Raw genomic sequence first — 15,164 nt, forward strand, 5'->3', positions numbered from 1 at the left:
TGACATGTAAAGTCAACAGTGTGTTGACCAATGACAGCTCTGGCTGCTGCTGCTCTAAGCTTTGGAAAAATAGTGTCAGCTTAAAATGGAAGTTAATTGTCCTTTTTCCCCCTGTCGTGATGTACATTAATATTAAAATGAGAAGAAAATGTAGGATAAATTTCATTCTGTGGAAGCTGATTGGATTGGGCATTGCTAGAAAATTGGAGGAAGATTGATGAATGGACAAATGCAAGACAGAAACGAGACACACAGACTGATATCACTGCCCTGAATGACTGATAACTCCGCCCTAATCAAATTATAACCCCGCTCTAAATGTTTGATAACCCTGCCCTAAAATACAGATAGCCCCGCCCTGAATGTATAATAGCCCCGCCTTAAAGGACTGATAGCTCTGCCCTAACAAAATTATAGCCACGCCAGAAAAGTCTGTTCACCCCACCCTACATGTCTGATAACCCCGCCCTGAATGTCTGATAGCCCTGCCCTACATGACTGATAGCCCCACCCTGAATGTCTGATAGCCCTGCCCTACATGACTGATAGCCCCGCCCTGAATGTCTGATCGCCCTGCCCTAAATGATTGATAGTTTCGCTCTAAATGACTGATAACCCCGCCTAAAGGTCTGATAGCCCTGTCCTAAATGAATAAAATCCTTGCCGTAAATGTCTGATTGCCCTGCCCTAATAAAATTATAGCCCCGTCCTAAATGACTGTTAGCCCCGCCCTGAATGACTGATTGCCCCGCCCTAAATATCTGATTGCTCTGCCCTAACAAAATTAAAGCCACGCCCGGAATGTCTGTTCGCCCCACCCTACATGTCTGATTACCCCGCCCTAAATGTCTGATAGTCCTGCTTTGAATGACTGATAGCCCAGCTCTCAATGTCTGATAATCCTTCCTAAATAACTGATAGCCCTGCTCCTAATGTCAGATTGCTCTACCCTAATAAAATTATAGCCCCGCCCTGAATGTCTGATCACCCTGCCCTAAATGTCTGATAGCCCTGCCCTACATGACTGATAGCCCCTCCCTGAATGTCTGATCACCCCGCCCTAAATGACTGATAACCCCACCTAAATGTCTGATAGCCCTGTCCTAAATGACCAAAAGCCTCCCTGTAAATGTCTGATAGCTCTGCGCTAATAAAATTATAGCCCCATCCTAAATGAATGGTAGCCCTGCCCTGAATGACTGATAGTCCTGCCCTAAATTACTGATAGCCCTGCCCTGAATGACTGATTGCCCCGCCCTAAATATCTGATTGCTCTGCCCTAACAAAATTATAGCAACGCCCGGAATGTCTGTTCGCCCCACCCTACATGTCTGATAACCTTGCCCTAAATGTCTGATAGTCCTGCTTTGAATGACTGATAGCCCAGCTCTCAATGTCTGATAACCCTTCCTAAATAACTGATAGCCCTGCTCCTAATGTCTGATTGCTCTACCTTTATAAAATTATAGCCCCACCCTGAATGTCTGATCGCCCTGCCCTAAATGACTAAAAGCCTTGCCCTACATGACTGATAGCCCCGCCCTGAATGTCTGATCGCCCCGCCCTAAATGTCTGATAGCCTTGTTCTACATGACTGATAGCCCCGCCCTGAATGTCTGATCGCCCTGCCCTAAATGACTAAAAGCCTTGCCCTATATGTCTGATAGCTCTGCCCTAATAAAATTATAGCCTCGCCCTAAATGTTCGATCGCCCCGCCCTAAATGTCTGATAACCCCGCCTAAATCACTGATAGCCCAGCCCAAAATGTCTGATATTTTTGCCCTAAATGACTGATAACCCCTGCCCTGAATGTCTGATTGCTTTGCCCTGATAAAGTCATTGTCCCTCCCTAAATGTCTGATAACGCCGCCCTAAATGTCTGATAGCCCTGCCCGAAATGACTGATAACCCCGCCTAAATGTCTGATAGCTCTGCGCTAAATGACTGATAGTCCCGCCCAAAATGGCTGATAACCACGCCTAAATGTCTGATAGCTCTGCCCTAAATGACTGATAGTCCCGCCCAAAATGACTGATAACCACGCCTAAATATCTGATAGCTCTGCCCTAAATGACTGATAGTCCCGCCCAAAATGACTGATTACCCCGCCCTAAATGTCTGATTGCTCTGCCCTAAATGACTAATAGTCCCGCCCAAAATGACTGATAACCATGCCTAAATGTCTGATAGCCCTGCCCTAAATGACTAAAAGCCTCACCGTAAATGTCTGATAGCCCTAATAAAATGATAGCCCCGCCCTAAATGAATGATAGCCCTGCCCTGAATGACTGATATGTCCGATCGCCCCACCCTAAATGTCTGATAGTCCCGCCATAAAGGACTGATAGCCACGCCCTGAATGACTGATTGCCCCGCCTTAAATATCTGATAGCCCTGCCCTAAATGACTAATGACCCTGTCCTATATGTCTGATAGCTCCGCCCTAATAAAATTATAGCCTCACCCTAAATGTTCGATCGCCCCGCCCTAAATGTCTGATAACCGCCTAAATCACTGATAGCCTTGCCCAAAATGTCTGATATTTTTGTTCTAAATGACTGAAAACCCCTGCCCTGAATGTCTGATTGCTTTGCCCTGATAAAGTCATTGTCCCTCCCTAAATGTCTGATAGCCCTGCCCGAAATGACTGATAACCCCGCCTAAATGTCTGATAGCTCTGCCCTAAATGACTGATAGTCCCGCCCAAAATGACTGATAACCACGCCTAAATGTCTGATAGCTCTGCCCTAAATGACTGATAGTCCCGCCCAAAATGACTGATAACCCCGCCCTGAATTTCTGATTGTTCTGCCCTCAATGACTAATAGTCCCGCCCAAATTGACTGATAACCATGCCTAAATGTCTGATAGCCCTGCCCTATATGACTAAAAGCCTCACCGTAAATGTCTGATAGCCCTAATAAAATGATAGCCCCGCCCTAAATGAATGATAGCCCTGCCCTGAATGACTGATGTCCGATCGCCCCACCCTAAATGTCTGATAGTCCCGCCCTAAATGACTGATAGCCACGCCCTGAATGACTGATTGCCCCGCCTTAAATATCTGATAGCCCTGCCCTAAATGACTAATGACCCTGTCCTAAATGTCTGATAGCCCTGCCCTAAAGCACTGAAAGCCCTGCCCTAAAGGACTGATAGCCCCGCCCCTCATTTACTGATAGCCCAATTGAAATGGCCCTGAAATGAGAAAAAAAGAAATGGGTGGAGCATGAGTTCATCTTTTCGAGACTGTGAATACACTATACCTGCACACACGTCTGTCCAAACAGCTTGCAAACGTTGATTGTGCATGATAGCTGCCCTGTAAAGCTCATGAATGAAGCAGATTGTTTGTGTCCTCAGCCAGACCTTTAAATCTCAGCAGTTTGTGGATTATCAGAGTGTTTCATCTCTAAACAACACCTCTACACTGACCCACATTCATGTCAAGTTTGAGTTTAGAAACACAGACCGTTACTGAAATTAGAGAATAAAACCATCAGAGACACATATGAAACTGATAATTAATAACAAATCATTAACAGTCACAATTATTCTATGATTTGAATTCTGTTTCACTCAATATTTCTACATTTTCACTAGAGCTGCACAATATGTGGTTTCAGCATTGATATCTCAATGTGCTCATCTGCAGGATCTCAATGTCAAGTATGGTTTATTATTGACCGGGAGCTTGTAAATTGGTGGCAAATGTTTAACCATTTAAACTTTATTAATTGCATTCGTTGTTGGTTTGAGTTTAAAGAGTGAGTTTAAGTGTGAGTTTAAAGCATGGCAGTCACTTGAAACAATAGCATTTGTAGCTTTAACAAACATACATTTTTAGAGTGAAGCCTACCAAGTGTCATTTTAGGTTATATTTTTAAATATGTGTGTCTAACTGCTATTTAGCCCAGATCCCGATTCTATTTTTGTACCCCTACCCCTTCCCCATGGCCCTTGAAACAGAGTGTGAAGAGGTAGAGCTTCCCCTTGGTTTTGAGTGTGGTCCTGAAAAATCTCAGTTTCACAGGCTATCTAGCCCTTCCCCTTAGCACTTTGCCTTTGAGCCAAAGAGAATTGAGACACCCCTACCCCTTCACCTGAAAGCGCAAAAACAAGTGGTAGGGGTAAGAGGAAGGGCTAAGGGGTAGAATTGGGATTGGGCCTCAGACTTACCAGACAAATATAATATAAAGCAGTTTCTTTCTCATTTGTATGATGTTTCACCACTAAAAATCTAGTTTAAAGTTCATCCATTCATTCATTTTCCTTTGGCCTAGTCTCTATTTCAGGGGTCGCCACAGTGGAATAAACCACCAACTATTTCACCATATGTTTTTACGCAGCGGATGCCCTTCCAGCCGAAACTCAGTACTGGGAAACACCCAAACACACTCATTCACACTCATACACTACAGCCAATTTAGTTAATTGTGTTTGGACTGTAAGGGAAACCGGAGCACCCGAAGGAAACCCACGTTTACACGGAGAGAACATGCAAACTCCTCACAAAAGTACCTTATGGCCCAGCTGGGACTCGAATTAGTGACCTTCTTGCTGTAAGGCCACAGTGCTAACTACTGAGTCACCGTGCTGCCCCCAAGTTGTTCCAGACAATTACTGTAATTTTTTGTTTATTTTATGCTGAACAAAAAAGAAAATATTTTAAATAAAGCTGCAGCTATTGACATCCATATGAGGGAAAAAAAATAAATACTATGGAAGTCAATAGTTACTAGTTTCAAACATTTGACTAAATATTCAATTCAATTCAATTCAGCTTTATTTGTACAGCGCTTTTACAATGTAGATTGTGTCAAAGCAGCTTCACATAAGTGGTCATAGTAACTTGATCAGGGTAGTTCAGTGTTTAGTGTTTAAGTTCAGTTCAGTTTAGCTCAGTTCAGTGTGGTTTAAAGTCATTACTGAGAGTCCAAACACTGAAGAGCAAATTCATCGATGGGTAGCTCTACCGATCCTGAACCATGCAAGCCAGTGGCGACAGCGGAGAGGAAAAAAAAACTTCACCAATAGGAGAGTGAAGAAAAAAAACCTTGAGAGAACCAGACTCAGTTTGGCACAACCTTTTTAATTTCTCCGCTAGCCAAAAGTCTTGTGCAGAGCTGCAGTCTCAGCAGTGGAGGCTGGAAGCTGGCCTCAGCGAAGACTCGTCTGTCCCTGAAGTGTCACTGGAATCAGTCTCATGCTCTCCACTGCCCTATGACCAACAGCACAGCAGCAGCTCAGGATATGGCCTGGTCCCGGATATGGACATCTTGGGATCATCTCGTCGCTGGTCTTGAATCCAATCAGTGACTCTGCATAATCTGAGGACCTCGGGATGAGTATCCCCAGGTGGAAATAGAGAATAAAGAGAATAATTAGCGTAGCTGCTGTTCATAGTGTATATAAACAAGATGTAGAAACTTGTGTGGAAACCCGCTAGGTGATGCATTGAGTGTATGCTTCACTAAACAGAGAGGTCTTTAATCTAGTTTTGAACTGAGAGAGTGTGTCAGAGCCTCGGATGTTATCAGGAAGGCTATTCCAGAGTGTAGGAGCCATAAAGGAGAAGACTCGACCTCCTTTACTCGACTTTGCTATTCTAGGTACTACCAGAAGCCCTGAGTTTTGAGATCTTAAAGAGCGAGCTGGATTGTAGCGAGACAGAACGTTGGTTAGATAAACAGGAGCTCGATTATTTAATGCTTTATAGATGAGAAGCAATATTTTAAATTCAATACGAAACTGAACAGGCAGCCAGTGTAAGGAGGATAGGGAGGTTTTAGGTGAACTATCTTCTTTTGTGTTTATTTTTGGGTGAAATATCCCTTTAAAGCTGCTCATACCAGCTTGTGCTAAAGTATGGATATATTTATAAATATGTATGTGACTGTGTTTGATTATACACAAACTGTATTCAAATACTGTATTAAAATGTTTAACATCACCAAATACTCCCATTTATTATTGCATTTATTATTGATCTAATGTTTTAAGGTACAGTTCAAAAAAGAAAATACACTCATTATTTACTTATACTCAATGGTTCCGAACCTTAATTATGGTTAACCTAATTATGGAACCTTTATGTTGAACACAAAAGAAGATATCTTGAAGAAAACTGTAGCTATTGACATCCATATGAGAGAAAAACATGAATGCTATGGAAGTCAATGGTTACCGGTTTCAAACATTTAAAAAAATATCTTCTTTTGTGTTCAGTTTTAGGTGAACTATCCCTTTTAAAGCAACTTAGATCAGGTTGTTATGCAGTATGGATATATGTATACATTTTTGAAGAAAACTATCCATTGCCATCCATATGAGGGAAAAAAAAGACAATGGAAGTCAATTGTTACTGGTTTTCCAACATTTTACAAAATATCTTCTTTTGTGTTCAGTTTTAGGTGAACTATCCCATTTAAAACTGATAGATCAGTTATCCAGTATAGATATATGCAGGGCTTAATTTGTGCCAGAACACGCCTGATCTGGATCCGGCACCTCATTTTACCAATCCCCCTCCTCAACGCCTTCCTCCCCCATCTGTTGTTCAGTTTCACTTTCTTCCGCGACTTACCAACCCTCTTCACTTTCGTCCGCGACACCCCTCCGCCGTCCAATGCAGCTCCACTCCACTCCTATCCATCCCTCGACCCCCACCCCGCTCTTCACCCCCATACCCAAGCCCCCAGCTCTCCACTTTCGTGCGCGACAACTCCACATCCTAGGGAAACGTGTTGGATCCGTTACCCCGATCTTTTCCAGGAACTCGCAATTGTCAAATTAAGCACTGGATATGTGAATAAATTTTTTGAAGAAAACTGTAGCTATTGACAACAATATAAGGAAACAAAAATACTATGGAAATCAATGGTTACCGGTTTCCAACATTTTACAAAATATCTTCTTTTGTGTTCAGTTTTAGGTGAACTATCCCATTTAAAGCTGCTTAGATCAGCTTGTGATGCAGTATGGATGTACAGTATGTATACATTTTTGAAGAAATCTGTATCCATCCATTGACATCCATATGAGGGGAAAAAACACTATGGAAGTCAATGGTTACCGGTTTTCAACATTTTACAAAATATCTTCTTTTGTGTTCAGTTTTAGGTGAACTATCCCATTTAAAATTGCTTAGATCAGCTTGTGATGCTGTATGGATGTACAGTATGTGTACATTTTTGAAGAAATCTGTATCCATTGACATCCATATGAGGGGAAAAAACACTATGGAAGTCAATGGTTACTGGTTTACTGGTTTCCAACATTTTACAAAATATCTTCTTTAGTGTTCAGTTTTAGTTGAACTATCCCATTTAAAGCTGCTTAGATCAGCTTGTGATGCAGTATGGATGTACAGTATGTATACATTTTTGAAGAAATCTGTATCCATTGACATCCATATGAGGGGAAAAAACACTATGGAAGTCAATGGTTACTGGTTTCCAACATTTTACAAAATATCTTCTTTAGTGTTCACTTTTAGGTGAACTATCCTATTTAAAACTGCTTAGATCAGCTTGTTATGCAGTATGGATATATGCAGGGCTTAATTTGTGCCGGAATCTGATCCGGTTCCTCATTTTACCGATCCCCCTCCTCAACCGCCCTCCTCCCCCGTCCGCTGTTCACTTTCTTCCGCGACTCCCCAACCCTCTTCACTTTCATCCGCGACACCCCTCCGCCGTCCAATGCAGCACCACTCCTATTCACCCCCAACCCCCACACCCGACCACCCGCTCTCCACTTTCGTGTGCAACAACTCGACATCCTCGAGTAAACATGCCACATATGTTACCCCGATCTGTTCCAAGACCTCGCAATTCACAAACTAAGCACTGGATATATGTATATATTATTGAAGAAAACTGTATCCGTTAACTTCCATATGAGGGAAAAATACTATGAAAGTCAATGGTTACCGGTTTACTGGTTTAACATTTTACAAAATATCTTCTTTTGTGTTCAGTTTTAGGTGAACTATCCCATTTGAAATTGCTTAGATCAGCTTGTGACGCAGTATGGATATATGTATACGTTTTTGAAGAAAACTGTAGCTATTGACATCCATATAAGGGGGAAAAAAAAGACAATGGAAGTCAATGGTTACCGGTTTAACAGTTTACAAAATATCTTCTTTTGTGTTCAGTTTTAGGTGAACTATGCCTTAAATAGCAGTTTAGTATGTGTAAATATGCACGACTGTGTTTGGTTATACACAAACCGTGTTCAAATACAAAGTGATAATAACCATCCTAAATAATGTCAGTTTGTACAAATGAGCATAAATCCCGTTTCCAGCATTGCACTTCTACTGGTCGTCTGTTTGGAGTGAGATGCTGCATTTATAAATAGCTGTAATGTTTGTAAATCATCCCGTTGAGCTGGGAATACTGTTCATAATCTGATACATGTGAACAAGGCTTTACAGACAGTTACATCACAAACGTTTCTCTAATTCTTGCACTTATTGCTTATTTATGCCATATAATAAGCTGCTAATGCATTTAAAGCACTCAATAGCAACAACATAACAACCCACTCACAATACTTTAGAAGCCGCTTAGCAAGAATTGAATTTAAAGGTGCTGTATGTAGGATTTTAACTCTTCTAAAGCACAATAATAGCATCATATGCTTGCAGATATTTCAGAAACATGCTCAGTGAACATTGTTGTTTATCTGGAAAACAATGCTGAAGTCAGATATTCTGCTTTGAAAATGTCTGTTACATGCCACAACGTCTGTCTATGTTTTGGTCTCTTTAACCTGCCCAATGCCACTTTAACCAATGATATTTCAGCACCGCGGGTTGCCTAGGTGGAAATCAGCGTAATTCATTCATTCATTCATTCATTCATTCATTCATTCAGGAAAGCTCTCAAAGTGTGTGCCTGTGACCGAAATGTGACCCCCAGTAGTGGACAGTAGCAGACAGGGTTGTAATGGATCACAGTTGATTAATAACTTGTAGGTTAATCCAACATTTATAACAATTGCAGAGAGATGGCCTCCCGTGTCATTTAAATCACGTGTCTGAAAGCATTTTGACTTCCCTGTGAAATATAAAGATGACAGAATAAGTTGTGTTGGGCCTTAAATGCTTTCTTATGGCTCGTTTCCACTCAGTGGTACGGTACGGTTCGGGTCGGTACGGGTCACCTTCATCAGGCTTGCGTTTCCACTACCAAGGGAACCCTTTTGGTGGGTGTGGTGTATGACAGAGTTTCAATCGCATCATTCTCGCGTTCACACACACTCATACACAGGGCTAGATGAAGAACACATTGGGCCCTGGGGCAGTGTGGTCCCTGTGATGCGTGAAAACTGCCCAACGCATCACAGGGACCACACTGCCAGCCATAGAGGACATCCAGAAGAAACACTGTTTGCGCCGAGCACGCAGTATTCTGAAGGACACCTCTCACCCTGCTCACAGACAGTTTTCTCTCCTGCCCTCCGGCAGGCGCTTCAGGCTCCCCCGGACAAAAACCAGCAGACTGAGGAACAGCTTTTTCCCCAGAGCTGTCTCCCTCCTGAACTCTGCCCCCCACTGACTCTTTTGCCCCCCACTGACTCTTTTGCCCCCCCAATACACCCCCCCACTCTCCTCTAACTTAAACTCCTCGCAATAACTGCACTGTTTAACATTTGCACATTTAAAAATTTGCACATTCACTGCACCACATTCAACTGTTTACTTATTGAACTGTGCATACCCACTGCATATGGGCATTTGTAATTATGTACACACCCACTATACATATACACTTGTAATCATGCTTATTTATCTGCATACTACTGACTATTAATAGCAACCTGCACATATATTCATATATTGTAACATATACACTTGTAATCATGCTTATTTATCTGCATACTACTGATTATTAATAGCAACCTGCACATATATTCATATATTGTAACATATACACTTGTAATCATGTTTATTTATCTGCACACTACTGATTATTAATAGCAACCTGCACATATATTCATATATTGTAAATCTGCTCATAGCTTATCCAACCTGTATATAATGTTGATAGTACATCCATCTGTAAATATCACTATAGTTTTCTATAACTGCACTTTATAACTTATTCCTGTATCCTGCACTTGCTGCTATTGCACTGCTGGTTAGACCTAAACTGCATTTCGTTGCATTGTACTTGTACATGTGTAATGACAATAAAGTTGAATCTAATCTAATCTAATCTATAGCAAATCCAAGGGTCCCCCATTTATTTATTTTTTTTTACCTCACAGGCGATCATCAACAGCACTATCAGCCCCAACATGACGTTCACCAAGACGTCTCAGAAGTTCGGTCAATGGGCGGACAGCAGAGCAAACACTGTCTACGGTCTCGGCTTCGCCACCGAGCAGCAGCTGCACCAGGTCTGAACACCAACAGTAGACAGCACTAAGTGTTTTTACTTCATTACTGTACTTACTACCAGTAAATGAATCACTGATTCTAATGATCCGTTCTGAGTGAATCCCCAGTAAACAATTCACTGAATCAAATACAAGTGATCCATTTAAAATGAGTCAAGTAAACAAATGAACTGATCTGTTCAGAGTGAGTGTCTAAATGATTCGCTGATTTTAAATCCTGATCTGAATGTGATTGAGCGTGTCAATGTGGTTTACATGTTTTCAAATTAAAGGTGCCATATACTGCATTAGTTTAATAAGTTAAATTGTTCTCTGATGTCTATATACATGGCTTCAGCAAGTCCCTGAATGCAAGTCCGTGAATGACCATATATGTTTTGTGTGGTGAATATTAATGAGCTCTGCTTTGACGTGCAGCTCTTACAGACAGAGAGACACACATTGCATGACGTATGCTGAACTAGGGTTGAGTACCGAAACCCGGTACCTAGGTAACCGTACGTACCGGTATTAAATCAGCGTATGAATGTTGGTGCCTAATTTCGGTGCTGCGGCAAGGACGTTATGCCTGTTTCACACCGCAAGCGAAACCAGCGCGTGAGCAGAGCGTGAGCAGCGCGTATGGAGAGCAGAAGCAGCACGCAGGCGTTCGCCTTTCACACCAGCTGCGTCTGCAGTGCGCAGCTCTCCGGCAGCTGCTGCAGAGATCAACCTATCTCCATTTCTATCTCTATGTCTATTCTATCTAGTTATGAACAGCTCTCAGGTGGAATAACTTGAGTGATCATAAAACAAAGCCAAGTAAAACTTTCTTCCTCAGCTTCAGCTGCACAGCACAGCACACAGCGAGCTCGCATCATCCAGAATGCGTGTCGAACTACACTACCCACAATACACTTCGCTATGGACTACAACTCCCGTAAATAGCAAGTCTTAAAGCGACCACTCCCCTCTCCTGCAACACTAATGTGCAACTTAAGCAAAACTAATACTAAAATTGTTTTACATTTGGTTTTGTAGTTCGGGCCTAAATAAATGTTTGCTGCAGTTTTTAATCGTTTTAAGTTCATTTGAATGACTATATATAAATCAGTTAATATTATGAACGCATTTATTGGGTAAAATTGCTACTTTTTACTGTCATTCAATGTGTTTTGGTCATTATCAATGCACGAAATAAACAATAAGAAATGGGACTTATTATGACTCCAGAATAATTATATTTTAGGAAACACTGTAAAAGTTTTCAGAAACATTATTGTGAATGAATGGGAGGGCAAAATAAATTGACGTCAGCTGTAGGCCTGTTTAAGTTTACAGGTGCAGCAATGTGCCTTGGTGTACTTGAATGTTAGAAATGTGTTCTACACCAGTATAACGTTACTTGTCAAATAAATAAACAAGGAAGATTATTTTGAGTTTAAGTTATTTAATGATCTTGTTTATGAAGACTGCAGAGTGATGCATGAACACAAATCACTTCCAATAATGCTAAAATGTGCTCCTAAAAGTGCGTGGCCCCTGCCCGCCCCCCCACAGGTTAGTAGTAAGCTAATGTAATTTCATCATGCAAATCTTAAATTCATGCTAACCAACAAATGATCAAAGGAAATGTATTAATGTAATACAATATGAATTGATGTTTACTTTAAACTGTAATTATATTGTTCTATTGAAATGATTTTTAAAAAATATTTTGTTAAATAAAATATTTTTGTAGAGGTATCCACCATCATTTTGTGGCTAAAAAGTATCGATTCAGGCACCGTTTTGGCACCGGTATCGTTTTAAAAGTATCGATTAGGCACCGGTATCGAAAAAAAACACAGCGATACCCAACCCTAAGCTGAACAAGGACAAACGAACACCAATCAGAGTAATGTTAACCTTTTTTGCTCACCAGATCTGTTGTGGATAAAGGCTAAATTATAATTAAACTTGACGAAAGTGAGTGATAGAGATGTATAGCGTTGTAATTTGAAGCTATATTGTCAGAGAAAACACAGGCAGGACTTAGGGTGCTTTCACACCTACACTTTTGTTTCAGAACGTGTCTCATTTGCCCAGTTAGCGCGGTTCGTTTGGCATATGTGAACAGGGCAATCGCCCTCTGTTCCGCGCCAAAGTAATCGCTCCGAGATCGCTTGAATGAGGTGGTCTCGGCTCGATTGAAACGAACCCTGGAGCGGTTCGATTGCAGTGAGAAAGCGATCCGATCCGAGCACGGTTATATCACAGTGTTTTATGGATATGTAATGGGCTTACGGCTATATGAAGAGAGAATTATGAGTAGGGCGGGAAGTTTCGCGAGTCTCCGGATGCCCACAAACGAGTGATGATCTCCCGGTAATCTCACGTCTCCCTCCCGGTCCTTAAATAGGCATCGTCGCGCAACCTTCTCACCCCTCCCCACCGCGTCTCTCCTCAGACACTGTCAATCACCACCAAACCACCACCTCTCCTGACAGCTGAGCGGGACGCTGCAAAATAAACCCTGACACTCTGACCAATGTGAGGAGAGTTTACTCGCACGTGACTTGTTTTAGCTCTTTTGGTCCGATTAGAAACTTTGCAGTGTGAAAGCGAACCGCTCCAAGAGCAAAGAGCAACAATGTAACAATTGTAATCTCTGTTTCGGAACAACTGAATCGATTCACAGGTGTGAAAGCACCCTTAGTATCAGCTTCTGCATGAACAGATGACAGTTGAGCAGAGTGATTTGACACAATTCAGCAGTCTACATGTGTTTGTTGAAACATTCACATCAAATTCCATAATAATTACTATAAATTAACAAAAGACATAACTAAACATTCCTTATGCGTCTTCAGAGTGGAGAGGAATGCTTGTGTAATCTGTATATCCTGCATTTTACATTCTGAAACGATTTTGAACATGTCTCATGCAGTTGTTTCCCTGTAACATAGTAAACAATTTAAGTTCTTTCTTTGGCTCTTGGTGAAGGCGGTCGCACTTTTTTCCACTCCGTCCCATATCTCTCCTTGCTGGCTCCTCTTGTCTTCGTCTTATTCTATCTCTGAGGCTCTCTGTGCCCTGCTATCAAAACGAATAAGGAATTATGGATTTGATCAACTGATCTCTGAAAGCGATTGACACCATCTTCTCGACGAGAAGTTTGGGCTTGGGAGAGCCCACTTGTCCTGCGGGGACGTTTGCAGCTGGATACGTGATGGAAGGGTGGGAGAAACGGCGCGTTGTGTGCCTGGCTGCTCTGTCTCTGGAGGATATTGAAGATATTTACCTATTGGTAGGGCCAGACGGAATCTGCGGACGTTTTTTGCTATTTCTGCGCAGAATTTTGGTAAAAATCTGCGGATTTCTGCGGAATTATTTTGGGAGTATCCAGCGAAGTATCATAACTTAGACCTTAATATATTAAATAAAAAGTAATAAATTACTGAATAAAAACTGAACAAATTCAGATTTACACATTTCATCAAGTAAATAAACAGAATTAATGATAGGCTAAAAATCTGCAGAAATCTGCGGAATTCTGTGGAAAATCTGCGGAATTCTGCGGAAAATCTGCGGAATTCTGTGCGCGCAGATTCCGTGTGGGCCTACCTATTGGGAACTTTGATAACAGGGTTTCTGCTGATGGGCTTATGTGGGCCCTGGGGTATCGACGATTGATGAAAGCGGTCAGTGCTGCTCAAAACCCCACCAGGCTGGCCGGCTTGATTGAAACGCTGATGGGTAGGCTCGCTAATAATCAGACGATGGTCCTAGACCGCAAATTTGAAAACTTTGGGGTGAAACTAGCGGCTTTGCAACAACATTTGGCCAGACCTGGAGACCAGTGACGGACATTAAATATCTGTGAAATTGGCAGATATTGACCTAAAGTTGAAGTACTTTTATACTCTTTCTGCTCCTCTGTTTTTTTTTTTTGTTTTTTTTCTGCCAGACAGCCTCTGCTGGAGAAAACTTCTCCCGGATAGCAAGATAAGGAGACACTCTCAAATTCCTGCTCCCTGTCAAGGACACCTGTTGGACTCTACAGGCTTACACTCACACAGACAAGCACATCTACAGATAGACAATCACCACCTAGCCCCTCATCCTTCATCTGCTTTCACCCACTGGGGGGGTTTGTGACCAGCGCCCCCTGGCTGCAGGGCCACATGGCTGCCCACCCTCATCAGTCTATATCCACATCCCCTGTTCCCATCCCCTGCTGGGATGTTATGTCTGTCTGTGTGTTCATGTACTTGACTGCAGGGGCTTTTTTTCTCCCTGATCTCACACTGCCCTAATTCAAGAGCAAGGTGAGAGGGAGTTTTTTTCGGCTTCCCTCTCCTGAAATGTATCTTACTTCCTTTTTCTAAAATATACCTCCTGTGACCTGTCTTCCCCTGAAAATTGTGATGGTCGGGGGGGAGGGTTCATTTTAACGATACGAAAGTGTTTGTGACAAATAAAGGCCTGATTTGATTTGGGCTCACGTTTTCAAAATAACACACTCATAGTAAGTAAATACAAGTTTAAAAATAACTAAGGGAGTTAAACTAAATTGTTTTCTCACTGGAAAATGTTTGGCTTATCAAACGCAACCTGAGGTGTGCAGATTAATGATCTCAGAGCTACATATAAGAAGAAGTTTTTCTCTTGATGATGCGGATGCTCACCAGATCTGGATGAATGACCCAAAGTAGGCTTGCATGCTAATGATGAGGGCGTGGCTTGTGAGTATCAGTTTGCTTTGTGTTCTGATTGGCTTGTTGTCCGC

The 15,164-nt window shown here is 41.9% G+C and overlaps 2 protein-coding genes across 12 annotated transcripts in view; one reads left to right on the forward strand and one right to left on the reverse strand.

Moving 5' to 3' along the window:
• Positions 1 to 15,164, reverse strand: part of pip5k1cb (phosphatidylinositol-4-phosphate 5-kinase, type I, gamma b) — a 754,787-nt gene that overhangs the window by 349,942 nt on the left and 389,681 nt on the right. The window lies entirely within an intron of this gene.
• Positions 1 to 15,164, forward strand: part of LOC100330028 (homer protein homolog 3) — a 111,571-nt gene that overhangs the window by 31,240 nt on the left and 65,167 nt on the right. For all 11 annotated transcript variants that reach the window (XR_015479180.1, XM_087241743.1, XM_087241744.1 and 8 more), the window contains one exon: positions 10,283 to 10,414. Coding sequence is in view for 10 of the 11 variants with exons in the window: in XM_087241743.1 (XP_087097869.1) it covers positions 10,283 to 10,414 (132 nt within the window). In the remaining variant the exon portion in view is untranslated. The remainder of the gene's footprint in view (positions 1 to 10,282; positions 10,415 to 15,164) is intronic.

This window comes from Danio rerio, chromosome 2 (genome assembly GCF_052040795.2).
Source record: "Danio rerio strain M-AB ecotype USA chromosome 2, GRCz13ab, whole genome shotgun sequence".
In the NCBI taxonomy this organism is placed as follows: Eukaryota; Metazoa; Chordata; class Actinopteri; order Cypriniformes; family Danionidae; genus Danio; species Danio rerio.